The sequence below is a fragment of the Streptopelia decaocto genome, assembly GCF_964273445.1.
Source record: "Streptopelia decaocto genome assembly, chromosome: 1".
Lineage (NCBI taxonomy): Eukaryota > Metazoa > Chordata > Aves > Columbiformes > Columbidae > Streptopelia > Streptopelia decaocto.
The window spans coordinates 88,569,984-88,591,716 of NC_138663.1; the positions used below are offsets into that span (position 1 = coordinate 88,569,984).

The 21,733-nt window shown below is 40.0% G+C and overlaps 1 protein-coding gene across 2 annotated transcripts in view; it reads right to left on the reverse strand.

Moving 5' to 3' along the window:
- The window catches only part of CRYBG3 (crystallin beta-gamma domain containing 3), a 93,817-nt gene that overhangs the window by 37,668 nt on the left and 34,416 nt on the right, over window positions 1–21,733 (reverse strand). For both annotated transcript variants that reach the window (XR_014186651.1, XM_082076038.1), the window contains exons 4-7: window positions 9,003–13,968; window positions 8,021–8,068; window positions 7,555–7,670; window positions 6,354–6,501 (exon numbers count right to left, since the gene is read on the reverse strand). Coding sequence is in view for 1 of the 2 variants with exons in the window: in XM_082076038.1 (XP_081932164.1) it covers window positions 6,354–6,501; window positions 7,555–7,670; window positions 8,021–8,068; window positions 9,003–13,968 (5,278 nt within the window). In the remaining variant the exon portion in view is untranslated. The remainder of the gene's footprint in view (window positions 1–6,353; window positions 6,502–7,554; window positions 7,671–8,020; window positions 8,069–9,002; window positions 13,969–21,733) is intronic.

Here is a 21,733-nt window from a genome sequence, read left to right on the forward strand (position 1 = left end):
ATTTCCTGTTCCTACAGAGCAACCTCTGTTACCTTACTGAAGGTCTTCTACTGATAGACGCCATACTGGAGAACAACTTCTTGAACACAAGATCTTCTCTAGAATTTACAGAGATTTTATTGAACCACACTCATTTCATAATATTTATATAAAATGCATTGCCAACACTTTCTACCCCAGCATTTATCATGAATCTGTGAGCATCTTCTGTTACAGTGAAAGGCAGCTCCTGTGCTTATAGTTTGCCCAGCTGTGGTTGGAAACCTCCAGTTCTCAGTGACATCTTCACAGCACCCTTCTCCTTATCCTCCTGACCCATAGGCCCATTTGTGTTAGGTCAAAGGGCTTGGACAGCATTAAGAGACCCTGAAACTCCTAAATGTGGCTGGAGGAAGATGCCCCTTGCATGTGTGCTAAAAGGGATGAGAAGCTGTCCCCGAGGGTGCCCTCAGAGAAGCTCCTGGTTACTGGATTTGTTGGGGACCCTGTAGGGTCACATCGTAAGAGATCCCACATGGTCCATAGCTTCTGCCAGACCCAAAAGGCAAAAGACAAGAGCTTGCAGAGCAAGCCAGCAAATGGGCACAAAAGCTCTCGAAGTTCCAGCACCCCATCTCATGACAACACCTGCACACTCTCCTTTTTCACAGAGGCTTTGCGTGGAGCTTTCAAATGATGGAGTAACATGCCACCTAGAAACACACCTCTTCTTGGTTAGCAAAGTTCTTTCAGAAGTCATTTAACTGTCAGCAATAAGTGTGGCAATTATAATAGATGGACTCCAGGGTATTATTTCACTTTCCTCCAAGACCTGACGCAACACAGTATACCGTTTTGGCAACTCTCCTTCATGCACAATCGTGTTTCCTCTGTATTGTACCTTGCAAACAATGCACACTGTTTGTTTTCACAATAATAACTACAATACCAGAATTTTTATTTTCAGATGAGCAAAAACAGAAAGACTAGGTAAAAAGACTTTCTGGTACAATGCTAATTCATGGCAAAATGTTAAGTAACACCATTCCTCAACTCTAAGGGTATTATTGCCAGACAAGTTTAAAGAACACCTCCTCACAGTTTTCACATGCATATGAACTGTACCAAATTACAGTTAAGAAATATTTGAATTTTGTTTATATTTCTAATAATACCTGAACGGTGATACAGCTGAAATCTGTGAATCCAACAGTAAAGCTTGATACGTAAAATCAGAAGATGCACTTATAAGAATTCCACAAATAATGATGCTAGACTCTCAAAGGCTTCAGATAAATTCTGAAGCAAAGTACCTACAAGACCAGACAAGCAGCAAAATAAAGTATCTTTGCCTGCAGGCTCAGACAGAATATGAGACAGAGTATGTTTCATTTTAATTTAGCAGGAGGTATTTTTTCTTCATTTGAAGATTAGAAAAAGCCAGTCTGTATTTTCTTTTCAAGTTTGCTTTCTTGACTCTGAAGTTCATAAAGCAGGCTCCGCCTCAAGAGTTGAAGAATGTAGCAATTCTCCAAAAGGTAGGTAAAGCACAGTACTCACAAGAGAATCTCTCCCATTTATCACACTCTCTCTCCAGCCAAATTTTGACAGTCATTAAAAACCTCATTGTAATGGCATTTTTGTGTGTACTAGATTAAGTCCACAAAAACCTTTCATGAAGTGTTCTGTAGTAAACTGAGGTCTTAATCAAAAGCAATTCAATTATCTATTTTTAAAGGTAATAACATGTTCAAGCAAGACGTACATTACATTTTAAAATCACAAATATACATTTTGTTTTAAATATTGAGTTCAATTTAAATATATTAGTTTACAGATTGCAGAAAATGGTAAAATCTAGTATTGCTATATGAGATACTATTTATTTGCAGATGTACACTCAAGTACTATGTGATTTATTTATGTAATTTAAGCATGTAAACTTTAGCTTGGTAAATATTTGCCCTAGCATGTTTGCATTTGCCTGAGCATATTTAATAGGCATCATTACTTTCAGAGGCTTCTTAAACATTCCTAATAAAGCCATCAGCTTTAGAAATTAAACCAAAATGACACAAATAAATATGATAGCACTCAGGTTGATAACTAGACCCTTCAATCCAAAGCCCTTTCATTTGCAAGGCGTCAAGATTTTCAAATAAGATACCCACATGCATAACTACTACCATGCAAAACTATTACCACAGCATTTCAGACCAGATACAAACCAAAGTTTTCTCCCGATACTCCCCCAGCCCTCCACCCCCATCACAAGCAGCCAAAACTCAAGCTGTATTCATTATCCTACTGAGACACAAGACAAAAATAGACTAAAAAGCACCACACACAGATTAGATAGTTGTGTTCATTTCCAATGGTAACACACAACCAGCAAATGCTGCTGGTCACAGCCTCCAGGCATCCCACTTCCACTATTCTGTGATCTCCTCCTACCTCCACACCACCATCCTGGAGCACCCGTGCTTCCCTCACCATCTTTTAGGAGAGGAGATGTTTACAAAAACACATACTTGCACTAGCTTGCAGAGAACAGGCACTTCAAAAACAGCAACAGGCCCCTCAGCAGAAAAGTTGCAGTCATTAACACTTAAAAGAACGCATTGCGCCCTAAAGATATGTAAATTCTCTCAGTTTTGGTCAGTCTGCTCCTCTAACAAAGATGAGAGTGACTTGCAAAACACCTCATCAGAAACTACAGAGACTACTGACCTTGCAGCTTCAGACGTTTTGAAGCCTGCACAATTAGTTTTAACACATATGGAGGCTGTTGGATAAAGTGTCCTTTAGCTGAACATTGCTCATTATACACTAAAATGATTATGTAACCAATATGCAAACATCTAACCAATAGGCTCTTTAATGAATGTAGTGATAAGATTTTGTATATACTGGCTGTTACTCTTCTTGCTGGCGTGCTGGCTTTATTCCAGCATCCAGACTTGCATAACTCTTTAATAAACAATATCTTGTCTCTGTGTGCTACAATTTGCCTTTTTTTTTTTTTTGCACACCAGGTGACAGAACCCTGTTTTTGGGAAAACTAGGTTAAGGCTTCTTCTGAAGAGGGTTAAAATGACCCTCAAGACCTTAGCATTAAATATTACTCTTCGGTGGCATCTCTTTTTTTCCAGTCCAATCAAGAGCTCCACCATAAGCGGAGAGCCTTCATAAGAGACTCAGAGCCTGCAACCCTCTCTAGGTGGTCTTGGCTGTTCACCGTTCTTCCAGATCCAGGGTTACAGCCCTAATAGCACCAGCAGGGTTAGATAATTCCAGCACTCCTAGGTCTTCTCCTTGGAGCTGTAAGCTGTGGTAACTGAATTGATCAAAATAGCCTATTCAAATGAGGTAGTGTTTTATGTCAACAACAGGACAAAGAATGACTAAGGTCCGGCTTCTTAAGCTAAATGTCAAAATGATGACAGAAGAGTCTATCAAAAACCAGGACTAATTAGTTCTGGTATCCACATGATTGCTTTTTAATACAGTCTAGACACATATTAGTTTTGATACATAGTTTGTCCTTAGGATGTGTCAGCTTTTGCAGCATTTTTTATTTCAAATCTTACTCTCTTTTGGTCCTCCAACCTTTTATACTTGTTCATAATTCTTTCTCCCAGTTCTCCTGCTCTGTACCACTCTTGCTACCAGTCCTCGCCACCAAACCACAGAACTCAACAAGACTGGTAGTAAAATAAAATAATATTAAAGAAATTAGTGATTACTGTCCTGTAAATACAAGCTAGCAAATGAGACCATCTGAAGCTGCTGGCTGTCTTCCTATGGCATCTAACAAAGCAGTCCCTTCTTGAACTAACAACTTCTTTTCACCTAGCAAACCATACGAACAAAAGAAACAAACCTTCATGTAATACTGTGAACATTCCCACTACAAAAGAGCTTTTCTTAAGGAGAGTCCACAAGGAATCCAGTTATTCCCTGCCTAACCATCTTGCAGACAGAGATAATAAACTGCTGTTTCAAATCTCTTGTCACCTTGCAAAATAGTTGTTTACAAGCTTATACTAGAATTGAAACATCAACAACTCTTCTCAGCTCTTATTTTTGGGAAAGTAGCATTTAGCACCCCCTTTGGGATTCTAGAAAAAGTTCTTCAATTCTGTCAGATCAATATATGCATTTGCAGGAGACCAAGGAACTGACTTGGCTAAACAGCTTGTGCTGCAGAAGCTGCAATGAACCTGCATGTGGAGGCAGATTTTGCTAGCTTAGGCTCATGTTGACTTGCCTTGGTGGAATTCAGACCCCTCATTACTTCGAATAGGTCTTGGCTTTACTAGCTGCATGATCTGTTTGTTCCTTTGAGATCTTCCCCTCAGCCCCCCAAAGTTCCTTCAAATTAAACACACATGGATACATCTAATGCATATCCACAGTAAGTCAAGCCACAAGCTAACCACAAAGCTAACAGAACCTTTGCTTTTTGCAGATGCTTGAAGCCAAATCAGAGCACAAAGCTACAGGCAGACTTTCTCAGCAAACTAACATCTGCCAGTAAAAAAAAAATAATATTAAACATACCTCCTACAGTTTCTTTAGTAAACATCTCCTTTTCTCTTCTTGGCAAGCCATTTTCTGCTCACATATTTAGCCAATTTTCAAATCTGATAACTCACAGCATCTGAGCAGCCATTAAACAAGCACCTTAAAAAGCCACTTGATGAATCACAAGATAAGCCAGGACAGCCTGGACACACAGACACTATGACAAAACAAGGCAGGAGAACAGCCACTGAGCTACCCAAGCTATGAAAAAGAGAACGACAGTAAAACACACCATCCTGCAGATCACACACACACAAGCTGCCTGAAAAAGAAACATCTATTTGTCAATTAAAATTAATGCCTACATTTTTCACAAAACCAAACCAAAACAAAAAACCCCAAGGTAAGCACTTTGGCAAACTACCTTCTAAAAGTAGTTCCACAGCAGCTGAAGTACAACCTAAAAAGGAGGGATGATGTAATGAATCAAGGCTTAGAGGACAAAGCCCAGCTTAGTGAGTTGCACACCCACACTGGCTCCATACAGCCCTACAGACTAACAGCAGTTTTCCCAACCAACCATACCTGCTAAAGATTTAAGTTACAGGAGAAACAGTGTTGATTACCGAAGCAATATACTGCAACAAAGCTTTCTGTCTGTGCTCTACACAAAGGAACCACATACTGGAAGAAGAAAAACACTCAAACCTACTTAGCCACGTTACAAAGATTTTTATGCGGCATGATGAAGCTAACCACAGTCTTTCCATCTAAGGCTCTTCTCTGCTACTCACGACACACCCAGCTTCCCTCAGCTTCAGATCACAGTTCCACATGTTATTGTGGTATTTCTTTAATTATTTAGCTGCCTTCCATATTATTGATCAATATTCATATTCCACATTGGTCAAATGCTTTTAATTTGTTTAGCTCAAATAAATGTTAACTTCATTTTTCATGCCCTCAGCCAGCCTCTTTTGAATTTATTTATTTTTAAGTCTGTCAGAGAATGAAAATGTATTTCTAATTGCTATGACATTATGCCCTTGTACTGACGACAAAAAGTTATAAATTTTAAAATGACCTCTACACCTGCAGAGAACAGAGAAACACCACTTTTTTTTTTTTTTCTTCTGAAAAACTTTCACATTGTGATACAGATAATAATTTCCTTGCAGTAAAGGGCCATTGCCCTGTGAATAACTGGAATGTTATGCTAAACAACAAGAGCACCAAGTCATCTTAAATCACAAGATGTGGTAAATATATTCCACATTCACTGAATAACAATGGATGCATTGTACTCAGTTTTAGGCATTTGATTCCTGTCTTTTCAACAAAATGCCTTTTAAATTTCTGGCTGTAGGCAGAGCCAGATGCTGTAGGTGTACCACTTGTCCATGTGGAACCCCTACAGATGGCACAAAGCTGTAGACAGAGCAACAATAATTTTTTGGAGGCTACGCTGTACAAATGGGATTGGAAACCCAACTACTACACAGGCACAGTAGTTAGTTTAAGCTTAGATAAACATTTCTTCAATAAATATTAATTGATTCAATTTAATTCCAATTAACTGGACAGGTAAACATCTAAAAGGAAGGGAGTCACTGTATCAGATAAAGGTGGTGGCAAAGATACATAATCCATCTGGTCATTACCTTCAGAAGAAAGGGAAATTTATCACAGCAAAAGCCTTGGAAATTATCTTGAAGGCAAAAAACGTGACTCATAGCAAATTTGTATAAAATCAGAAACACACCATACACACATTCTCCATTGCTAGTAATACACCACTATTGCAAACAAAAATTATTTATGTATTGATGTATTAACAAAGTCTATACCTTTGTTATATGTTTGATTGAACCAACTGTGAGGTTTCTTCGACGTTGTTTCATGCCTGGAAGATCCCAAAGGTGATCCAGCACAGTCTCTCCTTCTTCTAGTACATATTTCCGACCCTGGAACTTTGGCTTCTCATAAAAAATCCAACTGTAATAAGGATATCATGAACTCAGTTGTTGCTCTTGGTTAAGACTGTCCTTATACAGCACATTTGCTGGAAAGCTCAGTAATGAGCTCTTCTTATCAAGCCAGCTATTGGACCTTTCTTACACTATCGCTCAGTAGTCACATTCACTTTAGATAGATACAGGGCTTGTACTTCTGTGCTTTAAAAGTAGAATAAACTGTTCCCCTCCAGGATGTAGCCTAACATAACTTAAAATATTAACTGTATAAAAATACAGCTAAACCACAATGTAAGTAAAAAGTCTTATTTTACCACAACAAATATATTAATTGGCACAACAAAATATGTCTGGTTCAGGCAGATACTATGCAAGACATAAAACATATACATACTAATAATGGCATTCCATATTTCTTAGGGCATGAAAGAAATGTATGGGAAACCAAACAAGGCTGCCTTAAAACTGCATAAATGTGACATGCATTGTTACTGTGGCTGACAGAAACATTCACTGCAAGCAGCACCAATTAAATTCCAATGCAACAACTGACATGGTCCCAGCCCCAGCTTCCCAAAGCAAACCTAGAAACGCTTGGAAAATCTTCCTTAAAGGTAATTGTATATCCTTCTGCATCCACATTCCTCTAAATGCTACATTACAAACAACAGCTGAGATTGTTTATTTTATAGTCCTTTTTCAACACGTACTGTTTAGTGAAACTGAACTGTAAAAAAAGAAAAAAAAGTTTCTTTGGCATATACGTGCTTCTACTCATGATTATGGCTATACTGTCTCAGCACTTCAGGCAGGAAGTCTAAACTTATTTGTGGTTCTATTAGAAACTTTCAGTTTGAAGCTAACTCCCAGGAGAAACAATATATTTTAGTTTTGTACTGCAGCATTTGAAGCCTTGTTTCATGTTTTTTTCATTGTATCAGTCTAATTATAAAGAAAGAAAGAGACACTATTGCAGATCAGACTTATGTCATAAATAAAAGAAATGAAAATACATGAGAAACATATGCACAGTCTTTTGGAAAGACTCTATTTAAATATGACCTGGATTTCTTACCATCCTCTAATTATCCTAAGTAAGGCTCCAATGGGAAAGATCCAGGACGTGGTATCTAGCACATCAGAATGAACTTCTTGTTTACTTTTATCGCCATAAATATCATAAATAATAATCTGAAACAACATACAATGCATACAACTGAGAGCTAATTTCAACATGCAGTGCAGACAGTTATTCTTCATTTGGAATAAAACCTATTCCACTTTGTGCCCACTCAACTGATACACTACGCAGTTTCTTCTTTTATGAAACACTCTACTGAACTAAAACAGCAGTTGCTAAAAGAAATACAGTAAAATTCCTAGTTGCAGGATTTTTAATAATATTATTTCATTATTAGTATATGCACCATTAAAATACAGAAAACTAGACTAATAAGTTCAGATGCTTACCATCCAAAAATTTTGCTATAACAACTTATTCCATACGTCATATTGATCTATGTGACACAAATTCTGCTCACCTTTCCCGGTCTTGGATTGTATTTGACACTTGCCCTGTCAATGAGGTTCTGAAATTACAAGTACATGGAAAACAACTATTAAGATCCACAACAGTAGCACAAACCACTATTCCTATAAACATGCAACTGTCACTAGCTGAAACAATCAAGATTTGTTTCACTGTCATTCAGAGTTGGTGCAAATGGTTTAAGAGAATCAATCAGCAGAAAGCAGCAAGTGCTAGAAAGGAAAAAACTACTACAGAAGATGTAACTTCTGAAAATGTATTACCCTTTCCCAGCAATCAATAAACTGCATGTCTTAACAGTGGTAAAACCAAAACAGACCTCTAAAATAGACTGAAATCCTCCCAACATCATGGAAGGACTTTATTCTTCAGTAACGCAATTAGTCTATGCGGTCTTTTTAATTTCTAAATATTGGAAGAACAGTTTCCATAGCCTCATCTGCCATTGCTTCAAATAAACTAAAAAAAAAAGAAATGCTAATCTATGGAAGTGGCTGTATTAGTTTCTTGCTATCTGACCTACTATTTGTAGAATACTCTGTGATGGAACAATCAAATAGTCCAGTAAGCAGATATTTATATTTTTTGGACAATTCAGCTCTACTAATCTCAGAAGTGCAAGAAATGAAAAAATCATTTTCATATAAAAGGCAATTTCATCATCTTCACATTGAAATGTCCCTAACATGGACAAGTCTCTGTTTTGCTGTTATACAGACTCACTATTATGCATATTTTCCTACTGTATTTTCTATTCACATCTTCTGTTTTACAATCAAGTCACTTTTATCTGTGTGCTGAACAAAGAATACTATGGTTTTAAAATTATTTTATCAGAATCTTTTTTTAAACTATGATCTTAAACAGCTGAACTAATTTTGCTTATGATAAAGAATTAACCTTAAAAAGGGAGGAAGGGGAATAAGGAGACAGCAATCTTGAATCTGGACTAATCACTTGACATGACATCTTACCGCTGACACTTCTCCCAGTTTTGCCATGGTGTTGTCCTGAGGCCAATGAATCTTTGGCTGTAACATATCCTGGAGAATGCTTCCAAACCTGGTTCCCTTTTCAGAGGGGCAATTGCTGGCAGATTGCAAATACTGGTAGTACACACTTGTTGAAGGACACTTCAGAGCAGCATCAGCTTTCTGTGAAACTGGCTTACAAGGTGTTTGACTGAGAGAAGCCTCATCTGGAAACAGTTCTGGTTGCTCCTTAGAGTCAAGCTGTTCTTCTGAAAGCAGAGGTGATTGTTCAGGAAACAAAGATCTAGTTTGGTCATTTGATTGAAGGGTTGTTTTTAAATTCCCTCTCCACTGAGTGGAAAGACATTCTTCTTGTCTCTCAACATCAAGCATATTTTCTTCATATGACGATTCTTCCTCCTCCTCGTCCTCCACTCCCTCCTCCTCCTCTTTACTGAACTGAGTAGTAAACTGTAGTCGCTCAGAAACCGACTGAAGAAGCGATAGCACAGAAGCATGGTCCATGTTATCTTTAGACACTCCACTAGGACGGCCTTCTGGCGACACATCTGTGGAAAGTAAGTCTTCTTGGGAGCTGTCGTCTTCGTATATTGGAGACAAAGAGAAAGGATATACTCTATAGCGCTTGGCCTCTACACTCAGAAATGACGCTGAGCTATGACTATCTGTTGCTTCAGTTAACTTGTTATCCTTCCCATAAAGACAGGCTGGCTCATGTTTATTCTTCGCTCTTTCACCCATTAGATGACCTATATTATCCAAAGGCAGAATAGAAGAAGAAAGCGAACCAGTTTGCATATCATCAGTTGAGACAGACTTGTTCTCAGTTTGAAGGGCACTTTCATAAATGATAGTAAAAGAATTGTTTTCCCACTGTTCAATTAGTGGAGAAGAGGCTGTAAGATTCGTCGATTCCTTCACATTATTGCTACAGTCCAGATAATTTTCTTCATGCTGATCGTTTCTCTTCATGTCTTGATCCTCCATTTGTACCTGCTTCGGATTCTCATTATTTTGGGCAAAAATGGTGTTGAAGTAGTTTTTCCCTTCGCTGTCCTCTACAATCACAGACAATTCAGGTACAGTGAACTGTGTTTGTAATCCATCATTAACCTCTGCTATCTCACTTGCCCCTTCTGCTAGTTTTTCTTCACTCTCCACTGCCTTTGAATCTTCTAAGGTTGCTTGTACTTCTGCAGGTACTTCTTCTGCAGCCCCTCTTCCCCAGTCATCATATGGACTGTCCTCTGCACAGCCTTCCAGAAAACCCCAAGGACTGCTTTTGTCTTTTGATTCACTGTGCATGCTAGTACATTCTTCATCAGGCATAGAAGATGACAAATTAATGTTTACAGTTGGCAGCAATGTGCATTCTGGCACATTTGTATTATTGTATGAATCTTTTGACTGCAATGACGGAAGCATCTCTTCAGTCACAGTTGTGTCACTATGTATTAAAGGGGAAGATCCATTAGTTTTTCTACTAGTTGCTGATACTCCAGCTTTGCCACACAGCTCTGCTGCAGCCGGATGTTCACATGTCTTTCTATCATACTTCTCTGTGGCTGGTGTCATAAGATCTGATTCTGGCTTTGCGAAACTACCAGTGGGTAGAAATCCATTTGTTTGACATATAAATACATTATTTGGTATCTTTTCACCTCTTTGGGACCAATCTATGCCATTTTCCATACTATCTGGAAGTAAAGGAAGACCTGAGCAATCTGCCTTTTCACAGTTTACAACTACATGCTGAGTTTTCTCCTTCTCTGTTGGTTCCTGTGTTTTGGCTGGTAACTTCATATCCACGTTTAAAATCTTTGGGGTTTCTGCCTTAGGTTTAGGCTCAATCTTTTCAAAAGACCTTTTGCTTTTGTTGCCTTGCCACTGATTGGATGCCAGTTTTTGTTTGGCTGAATAAATGACTTCATCAATTATTTCTTTTGCTTTTAGTGCTAGTGCACTATGTAGGTCAGTTTTATCAGGGAAGGAAGATACTAGCTTTTCATCTTGACTATTTGTATCCACTGTTTCGTGTCCTGTAAATGAAGATGAGCCTCCTCCACTGCTCTCATTAAAATGTTTTAATGACTGCACAGCTGACTGGATTTCTTCTGCTTCCAGCTGTCCAGTTTCCGCTTTTCGATCATTTAGAATATCTGTATTTATTAAACCATCCTTGCTCCTGCAAAGCTGGCAGACACCAATGGCTTGTTTTGCTATTATTTCTTCTATAGCCAAGTGTAAAACTGAGTCCACAATTTCCTCAGCCTTTTTAAACAAAACAGCCGCATCATAGAATTTAGTCTGTTCTTTTCCCTTCACATCATCATCTTCACATATCTCCTCAGAACAGAGCTCATTTGACTCTGCAGGTACAGCAGTTGTTTGATCATCCATCACAGAAGGGGCTTCTGAAACAGCAGAAGCACGGCGACCAAGACTCACCTGCCCCACAGCATTTCTGTTCGCACCCTCAGTACAGAATGACTGTGATGCCATTTCCAAAGATTTCAAAGGATGGACAGGTGATGGCATTGCCTCTGCCAAGGCACCGACATCAGCCTGTTGAGCGGAGGAGGCCTCCTCTGCCTCATCACCAGCTCTGGGCCTGGAAGAATAACTGTTCCCCTGAGCAATGTCCAGCTTTTCCAAGGCAGGAACGGAAAGGCTGGAGGCTCCTCTGGATCTCAGAGCAGGTGAAGAGGGCCTGGGGATGCAAACGCCCCTCACATCTACTCCAGCAGCAGAGAGAAGCAGCATAGCTGGAGTAAGCTCAGGTTCCAGAGAGCCAGCCAGGCAGGAAGCTCTCTGGTCTCCTGAGCAAGGTGGCACCTCGGTCGTTCTGTCCTCAGGGATTATTCTCCTAAACTCAGCAGGTGGAAAAATAAAGCTGTCCTGTTCAGAAGCAGCACGCCATCTAGCAATCTGGCCATTTTCATGGCTAGTGGCAGGAAAAGGTGTTTTTCCTTGGCTGTCAGACGAATAATCTAGTAGTGTGGGTGATATCCTAGGGTTATTACAGTTTTCCTTCTCAGAAGAAAAATTAATACACCTATCTTCAGAAACAGGTGCAGATTTAGAAATTGCGTCTACATCAATAACTTTTTCACATATAAAAGCAGAATGGTTGGTTGAAGGTCTTTCTCCATATCTTAAGACAGAATGAGAAACTTCCTGAATGCTTTCTTGCGACTTAGAAATACTCGAGTAAAGTTCAGAGACACAATCCTTATGCTTAGAAGGAACGAGAGCAACCTCAGTCGTACCAGTCTTGTCAATTTTAGAAGCAGCAAGAGTATTATTGTCTGTCCTGTCAATGCTGACTGAAGGGCAAGGTACAGGCTTTGCTGTGTTATCTTCTTTGAGTGTAACTAATGCTTTGGCACCAATGCCTTGAACAGTTTCAAGGGAAACACTACCACAGTCGTGGACAGGAACTGGGCTTTCCAAGATGCTCATCTCGACAGGCTCAAAGGATTTGTTCTTCTCACAGTCAAGATCGGGACAAGAAGCAGTCTCTCTCACATCTTCTAAACTGACTTCTCTTCTCCCTATAGTTTTCTTTTTGGTCTTGCAACTAGGATGAAGAGAAGTTGAACAACAGTCTCCATTTTCAAAAGAAGACTCAGAAGAAACAGAGAGAGGTGCTGTCAGCTCATCGAAATTAGATTTTGTACTCTCACACCTGTGCATGCATGACAAAACATTGGCAAGTCTTTCCACTGCATCCTCAGGTAAAACCTTCATTGTTTCCACACTCTCAGTTTCTAGACAAGGTAAACCAGTCTGCAGCATGGCAGTATCCTTAGAATTCTCCACATGGATCAACTGGTGATTATTTTGTACATGTATTATTTTCCCTAACTCACACAGTTCTTCATTACAAGTTCCCCTGCCCGTGACTGTATCTGCATTGTTTTTAATAGATGACACCGAAGCAGTTAGATTACCTGCAGCTATGCATTTTTTCCCCCTGGACTCTGCGCTTAGTGAAGTGGGTACTTGTTCAATAGAAGGTAAAAGTGCAGTAGCAATACAGTTCTGTGAATTGTGCTCTCTTTCCACAGTAGCCACAATTTTCTGTGTATCACTTTGTCTTGGATCATTATCGTCACTCACACTAACCGTACGCTGATCTGCTTGTTGCTGAAATGTAGCACTACTGGAATGATGCACCTGGACATCCAATGTTCTCTCCGAGTGACTATCCATTTGATGATTGCAGCAATATTCTCCCTTACTCATCTGTAGTTCTTCATTAACTGTCTTATATTTTGATTTGGGTGAATGTAGACAATTATCCTGCATTTCTTTTGTGGACTCCTTATTAGCTGCTTTACTACAATTATTTTCTTCATCAGACTTAGAAGTGGCACTTTTCTCTTCCTGAAACTGAGCTTCTGCTCCTCCCAGCAGTCCAGCTTCTTTTCTAACCAAATCTCTTGCAGAACTTACATGAAGCAAAGTAGAATTGGTTAGGATCTCATTGTTTCTACTGCTAGATGACAGTAATGAATCTAGTGAATATGTCCTTTTAACTGTTGCTGCAGCTATCATAGGTGTATGTTTTAAGTCTATCTCATGAGGTGACTCAGTAGGTGGAGTTTTGGTCTTTGAAGTTATTTCATGTTTACTGCTACCCAAGCAATGCTGAGTTTTATGAGACTTTGCCATTCCCGTTTTAGCTGCAGAAGAATTTACTATGACGTCATCCTTGTGATCTTTAACCTCATCTTCCCCATTTTCCTTTAAGTGTTCTGACTTTGGAGAGACAGTTGTTTGGCGTTCTCTATTTTCTTTGACCATTGAACCATTTCTGTTCTCAGTACTTTCTTCTCCTTTTCCAGCCATTTCCAACTGATTCTTCAGTAGCTGCCTAATCCTTGCAGAACCTCGATATGTCGCATAAGTGACCGCAGGTGCTTCTGGCTTCCGTTGCATCTGCCTGTAACAAGGATCATCATTATCAGCACAAGACAGACTAAATAGCTAGTATGATGATAAAGGTTAACACAAACTGTAGATGCACAACACTGTTTCCTTCCACAGGTTAGCACAAACTATAGATTGCATGCAATACTATTTTCCTCCTTTTTCTGTTCTTCCTATATGGATTTGTGTGACAGATGATGCATACGCTACCTTTTACTGAAGAAAAAACAACCTAAACTACAAGCAAAAAGCAGATGTTGCTATAAAAAAAGTCTGTATTTTGCTTTCTACTAGACAATGGAATCACTATTTACAAATGCCACTGCAAGTCAACACTTGCAGTGACAGAAATAAGTATACTTTTGTGAAGATGTTATACCCTACTAAAGCAGGCCTACACTTCAAAACAAGAAAAAAGTTACTGTACTAATATTCATTAAAATATTGAATTGAAATTTAAATTTCAACCCAGGCTCTTGCTACATTGGTAAGGAACAAAACTAAGAGAAGCAAAAGAAAGTGAATGAAGATCAGGTAAGAATGATGACTGCTTGAATGCTGGAAGAAATACTGAAATAAGAAGCCTAGAAATGCGACAAGGACTTTGTAGATCTATCCATTCATCAGCCTCACATTTAGTAGCAAAAAAAACTGAATGCAAAAATGTACAAACAAATAAAATCATGATGGAAAAACATTGATCCTTCACTGCTCTTTCTCATACACTAATGATAAACTGAGAGCCTGTCACTTTCAATTTTCTGAAAAGGCAGTTTTTCTTCTCTTTTAAAACTAGCAGACATGACAAATACTCACCTTTCTTTCTAATGCTTCTGTCCTTTCCCTCTACTTTTTTGTTGGTTAAAGAATTATCAGCTTTTTCATTCATCACCTTAGGATGAAGTACATGCTCAGACTGTGCTCAAACTCCATTCTGCCTCAGCCCCCACCAAAACTCAGAACCTTTCAAACTCTTATCCAGTCTGACCCTATTGTCTGATAACCTGGTGACTGGAAGTGGCCACTCATCTGTCTGGGAAACTGTCATACTTCTTTCAGAAGAGTCTCTTTAAAAGAAGAGTTAGCTAACATTTTGATTTCTAAAATAAAAGCATTGCAACAGGTAAAAAGAATCTTTAAAGCATTTTAAAAAGCTCTGCAGCTTACCATTAGTTCACATTTATTAAAAAGTTATTACAGCTCTAGATTTGAGAACAAATAATTCAAGTGAGAAACAGAACAAATTTACTGTGGAAAACTGAACAGCAAAATAAATACTTTCATTTATTTGAGTATCATTGAGTTACTATAACTTCTAATACTGTCAGTATAGATTTTGAGTGTGTATTCTCTCAATGGGTACAGAAGAATACAAAAAATGGAGTGGATTTACCAATCTAAAATAGAATCTCTTTTCTGTCAAGGTTTTAGAGGCCCCGATTCTTACTTCAATGTTAATTTTATTTTGAAGAGGGAACATAATAGTATTTATAAGCACAAGTGAACTCCCACCTTGTACAGTATTTGGATGTGAAAAGAGTATAAGCAAACTAAAAGTGAAAATATTCATATCCATAAACATCAAAACACTCATTTATATGCATGTTTTACACTGCCAGGTACATTTAGGCTAATGCCAATATATCTGGATATGGGAACACAGATATCATGAGAACTTCAAAATTAAGTTTTTATTTGGATTAAATTCATTGTAATCCCTGATTAAGGCTATGGCACATGGAAGTCATATATAAGCACCATGTCTCCCAGGCATTTGCAAAGTTAGATGCCTACATTTAGTCTTGTATATCACTGGTTTGGTTTCCAGAGATACTAATAGTGGTAGCTGCTAAACACCGCCCCCCACCCCCCCCCCCCGCCCCATTTGTTTAGGTTGCTGTTTTCAGCATTCACACCTCTTCAAAGAAACATACACATTTCTGAGTGGAAGAAAACAACACACAGCTGCAGAAAGTGTAGTAGAGAAAAAAATGCTAAAAATTGTTTTTGTTTTCCTTAAAAAAAGAAATTACATTATCTTCCACTTCCTTACAGAAAACTTTCTTCTACAGTGGAAAATACTTTCCAAAGCTCTAGTGATCCTAAAAATCTTAGGGGAAGGATTTGCTGACTTCTATAATACACTATATTCACTCATCAGTCACAGCCATAGTTAAAACTAAATCTTAAGAATATAAGACCTGATCATGCTCTCATTCAGAATCAACCTTACTGAGTAACCTCTCCTATTTCAGCTGAGTCACAATGGGATCAAAATGTTTTAAATAATCACTATTAAGCTCTTACAAAATCCATCAGCTCTTCCATGCTTTGGCCCACCTTGATTCTTAAAAATGAAAACTGTAATGATATGTGTTCTAAGTGAGCACAGTAACCGTATTGCAAGGTACCAAACACATTTCCACCACAATAAAGGCATTACTTTGAATAAATGGCTTGATAACAATTAACTTTTATTGAGCATTTTTAATTCTGCTGTTGATATTTTGTCTGATACACAGTGGGAAGAATTCAGAATTTATCTAATAAACACATGGCAAAAACTAGTGCTCTGACACAAACCTGGAAAATATCCTTCTGTTTTCTCCCACACAACTTTGCCTTCAAATTTCTCCCACAAACTCAGCAATTCTTACACCCAAAGCATCCAAAAATGGGATGATTAAGTTAATTTTACAGAATATTGCTACACAGGGATGACAAGGAGAACCCAAGAACCCAGCATGACAGGGGCCCATATTCACATTGATTTGAGCCACAGATCCTAACAAAAGTTTACATCATTTATAACACATGGGTAGGCAAAACAAACATACTCAGAAAACTCTCTTTGCCTATGCCTTTTAGCATTTCTCTCAATTCTTTTTGCACACCATTTGTCATCTGAGAGAATTTTATGCTCTGATTGATCAATGTGAAGTCTGAGCAACACTCAGAGCAATCTGCCCTACAGAGCACTGTGTGCAAACACAGTCCTGAGTAGTACTGGCTACAGCACCACTTCAGCCTCATCCTGTAGTTGGTCTCTGCCAGTGTCTCCTAACACACCGTTCTGCTTTCATAGAATCATAGAACCATTTTTGGTTGGAAAAGAACTTTAAGATCATTGAGTCCAACTGTTAACCAAGGACTCCAAGTCCACCACTAAACCATGTCACCGAGAACCTCATCTAAGCATCTTTTAGACCACCTCCAGGGATGGTGACTCCACCACTTCCCTGGTGTGAAACAGTGTTCCAGTGCCTGACAACCCTTCCCATGGAAGAAATTCTTCCTAATATCCAATCTAAACCTCTGCTGGCACAACTTGAGGCCATTTGCTCTTGTCCTATCACTTGCTACTCTGGAGAAGAGACCAACACCCTCCATGCTACAACCTCCTTTCAGGTAGCCAGAGACAGCAACGAGGTCTTCCCTCAGCCTCCTTTTCTCCAGGCTAAACAGCCCCAGTTCCCTCAGCTGCTCCTCATCAGACTTGTGCTCCAGACCCTTCACCAGTTTTGTTACCCTTCTCTGAACTCTGGCCAGCACCTCAATGTCTTTCTTGTAGTGAGGGGCCCAAAACTGAATACAGAATTCAAGGTGGGGACTCACAAGCACTGAGTACAGCGGCACAATCACTTCCCTAGTCCTGCTGGCCACACTATTCCTGATACAAGCCAGGATGCTGTTGGCCTTTTTGGCCACCTGGGCACACTGCTGCCTCATGTTCAGCTGGCTGCTGACCAACACTCCTAAGTCCTTTTCTGCTGGGCAGCTTTCCAGCCACTCTTCCCCAAGCCTGCCTCAGACTTGCTTCTACCAAGAATTTCTGCAGTGGATGCTATTCTAAGAGGGAACCAATCCTTCCTCTGCAGACATTGCAACTTCAGGATCTCTGACCTTTGATAAAGAATTTGCTGCTCACCATATTATAAAAATTTTGCCAAGAGACCTGTAAGTCCTAATGCATTTACTTTTAGAGCACTTAGAAGCATGTTCAATCTGAACGCTCAGATGTGACAACAAGAGATTTAAAAAATGAGAACCCATGTTCCTGTGTAGCAGCAGTCCAGATCTAAGTCTTATGAAACACATTTAGAAGCAGGCTCTGTCACAGAAAATCTTTTGAAAGTGTCACTAGAGACTTGTCTCATAGACATTATAAAGTAACAATTCATTTCTGATCACCAAAAAAATACGTCAGTTCAGAGCTTACCTTAAAAACTCTTTGCAATTTTTTTTTTCAACTCATATGAGGATACAGATGAAAGCCTGATTATATACAGAACCCAGTGTGTATTCTGTCACATACTTCAAACACTGGGAGATTCCTCTTTTCCCTTCTTCACAGGAAGCTATTCAATTCCCTATAAAGCCTTAATTCAAGTTCACAAAAGACTGTTTGACAGCAGCAAGAGAGGATGTCAACATGAGTTACATTAAATTTGTCAAAAGTACGTGCTTGTAGAGATTTTATTCTGAAAGAGGAATAAAAAAGTTCAAGGGGGGCTAACTCAAGGAGGAGAGGGGAACATTTTCTACCATCTCATATGACAGACACCTTGCGTAACTTACCCATATAGTGGCATTAGTTATAAAACAATCTTGTTGGTTTCGAAGCCCTGAAGCAGGAGTGAACCTGCTACCCTGAATGCCTCAGCGCATCCACAAAGACTATGTTATTTGCATCTCTTTCAAGTGTATGTCATCAAAAAGGTGACCCCTCCCAATGTTCGTACTTGTGCCAGGCAACAATGCAGAAAGCAGACAACCCTGGACTATTTTCAAAGAGATGGAGAAAGATCACACAGTGTGACACAGCACTACATGGGTACAGCATCTCAGATCCCCAGGCAGCACAGCTTCACTTGCACAGCACAGCGTCCACACTAGAAGGACTTTATAACCAGCATCACCGCTCAGCTCCAGGCTCACGAGCTCAGGCCCAGCACTGCTAAAGTGCAATCTGACTGCTGGCTAGCCTGTTTCTGCAGTATGCAACACTTGGCTCTCCCAATTGCCACTTTTTTCTCATACCTCACTCTTCCAGATATTTTCTCCAGAGCCCTGCAGTCTCCAGCTTTTTCAAGCATCCACGTGCATGTTTTCCCCCAATCTCTTCTCACAGACATCTCAGAAGTAACTCCCAGAGCAGAGAGATCTGCAGGCTACAGGCTGAAAACCACTGATCTAAATCGGTATTCTCTCTTGTGGTTCCTGTCTACCCCTCCCTGACGATTTTAAAATTATGCTATTGTTTATTTTAATTTTTTCCACTTTGCTTATTTTCTACTGCATACTTAATTGACAACTTTTCAAAAATTATGTTAAGGTCCTTTGTCTGGAAACAACTGTCTTTAAAATCACATTGAAAAACCTCCTGGTGGAATCCAACTTACTCAGCCAGCTGGTTTATACACTTTGTCAGATCTTCATAAATGGAAAAACTAAAAGCCCTATCTAAAAAAAAACACTGTGGGCTAACTGAGAAGTTGCCATATACAACTTAGATGAAAAAAAATTAGTTTTTAGCCAGAGGGGGTAGCTTCATGATTTAAATCTGAAGTTTGAAATACCTAGTGTCCTGGGACTTCACAATGTACACTTCAAAAGATCAAAAGTTTGGCTAAACAAAGTGATTTGCACACTGTTGATTCTGCAGAAAATTTCAAAGCTAATGTTGCATGAGGACAATGAGGAGTCAATGACAATTTTAATAAAACCAAATGTAGCCTCTGTGACCTTGGGAGGAGTGCCTTTCCTTCCTCTTGCCCTTCATGGTGCTACTTCTTGATTATCTTCTGTATCTGAGAAAGCAACCCTACTCTTTGAGCCTGAAGAAAGAAAACCCAGATTGAGGAGGACCCAAACCACTGGCAGTTGCAAGACCACGACTAACATGAAGGGCCTGAGATGACTCCTGGCTCCTGGTTACCATCCCTCCCTGGTACCCAGTAGCAGCTGACCTTTCTGCCTCATACCTGTGGGAAGAACCCATGCACACCCGCCTGCCAACTGCAGCCCCCAGCACCCCATGCAGCTCAGCCAGTACCCCCTCTGTCACACTCAGATATTCTGCTGCTCAAATGCCTTTGACTTGCTCCAGGGAGCATGGACAAGCATGGGCTATGCTGCCTCTGCAGCAGTTTGCCACGTGCTGCCTCACGCTGAAGTGCAAGGAGGGGTTGTAAGATGCTGCAAATCCCAGTGAAAAGCAAATCACACTGACAAGCTGGATGACACAAAGTTACCTTGTAAAAGACAGCCTTGCCTTCAGGCACAGAGTTGTAATATAGGCTGGAAAGGACTGTGGGAGATCGTCCGATTCAACCCCTGCTCCAAGCTAGGCCAAACAGATCAGGGTGCCTGGGGTCTTGTCCTACTGCTTCTGAGCACCTCTGAAGATGGGCCTTTGGGGCAGGAGCCCTGTGTACATGCCCCAGGGTTTGATCACCCTCCTCACGGTGAAAACACGTTTCCCAATATTCTGTGTTACCATTTCCTCTCATCCCAACAGCACATGTCTCTGAGAAGAGTCTGCCTCCATCTCCTCTAAGGCCTCCATGAGAGACCCGAGGACAGCAGTAAGGTCTCCCCTTAGCCTTCTTGAGGCTGAAGAAAGCCACTCCTCTTGGCCTCTTCCTCATATGTAATGAAGAATGAAAGCTAGGACATCCCTCTACTCTCAAACAAGAGTGTAGCTTCAGAGGTGTTCAAGAAAAGAAAGGGTTTGACTTCCAAGATGCCAGAAACAAAGAGATTATCTTTCCCTTTCACGTACACTGATGCTGGGGGGAGTCAGGCAGATGTATCAGCAGGAGATTGTCATGGGATCTGCATGTGAGTGTATCACAGGTGCTGCCTGTGCTCTGAAGAGGCAAACAAATGGGACTACATGTTCTAGCAGCCCAACTGGCTACTTAAAGCAGGTACCCACTGATGACATCCGACGCTGCTTGCCACCCCAACAACAGTGAAGATGAAGGTGTGAGGATGAAATCCTTATTGATAAGTAAAGGCCTAGGAGGCCTTGTAGGTAGCTCCTTGACTTTAAAATCCCACTGCAAAATGCTGTTTCTAAGAAACAGTCTCTGTTAATTGAACACATCGCACAGCTGAACAACTCTATTTAAAAAAAAAAAAAAATGTTCAGTGGAAAAAACCAAAATGACCCAGTGAATTAATTTTCAGTTTAATTAATTTAGCTCTAATTTTGTATCATGCATTTGTTATGAATTACTCTTAAACTAAGAAGCTTTCATCCTTCAGAAACACAGAAATCTTTGCTTTGGTGCCAACAGGAAACTTTCCTTGGCCCACGTCCCAGCTCTGGGCAGGTACCCTCTGGCAGGCAGGCCTGGGCCCGCATTTCTCCTGCAGCAGAACCCTGAAATTCACCCACACCACTGCTGCAACTGGTGGTGAAATCTCAGCGCAGCACCTATCTTGGCAAGGTCTCAGTTGACCCACATAGGCTTGGGCTCCTGTCAAAATTCGAAAATCTGTAAGTAGTGCTAAAGGGGAATTCGTTCAAATCAAGGTATGCACAGAGATGTGTCTGGAAGAAAAGGTGTACAAATAACGAAGCCCTCTTTTTTAGTGACCTAACACTAAATCCAGTTTAAGTTGGGTAATGACCTAATAGAGAGCAGCGTAGGGGAAAGGGACCTGGGGGTCCTGGTGGACAACAGGATGACCATGAGCCAGCACTGTGCCCTTGTGGCCAGGAAGGCCAATGGCATCCTGGGGTGTATTAGAAGGGGGGTGGTTAGTAC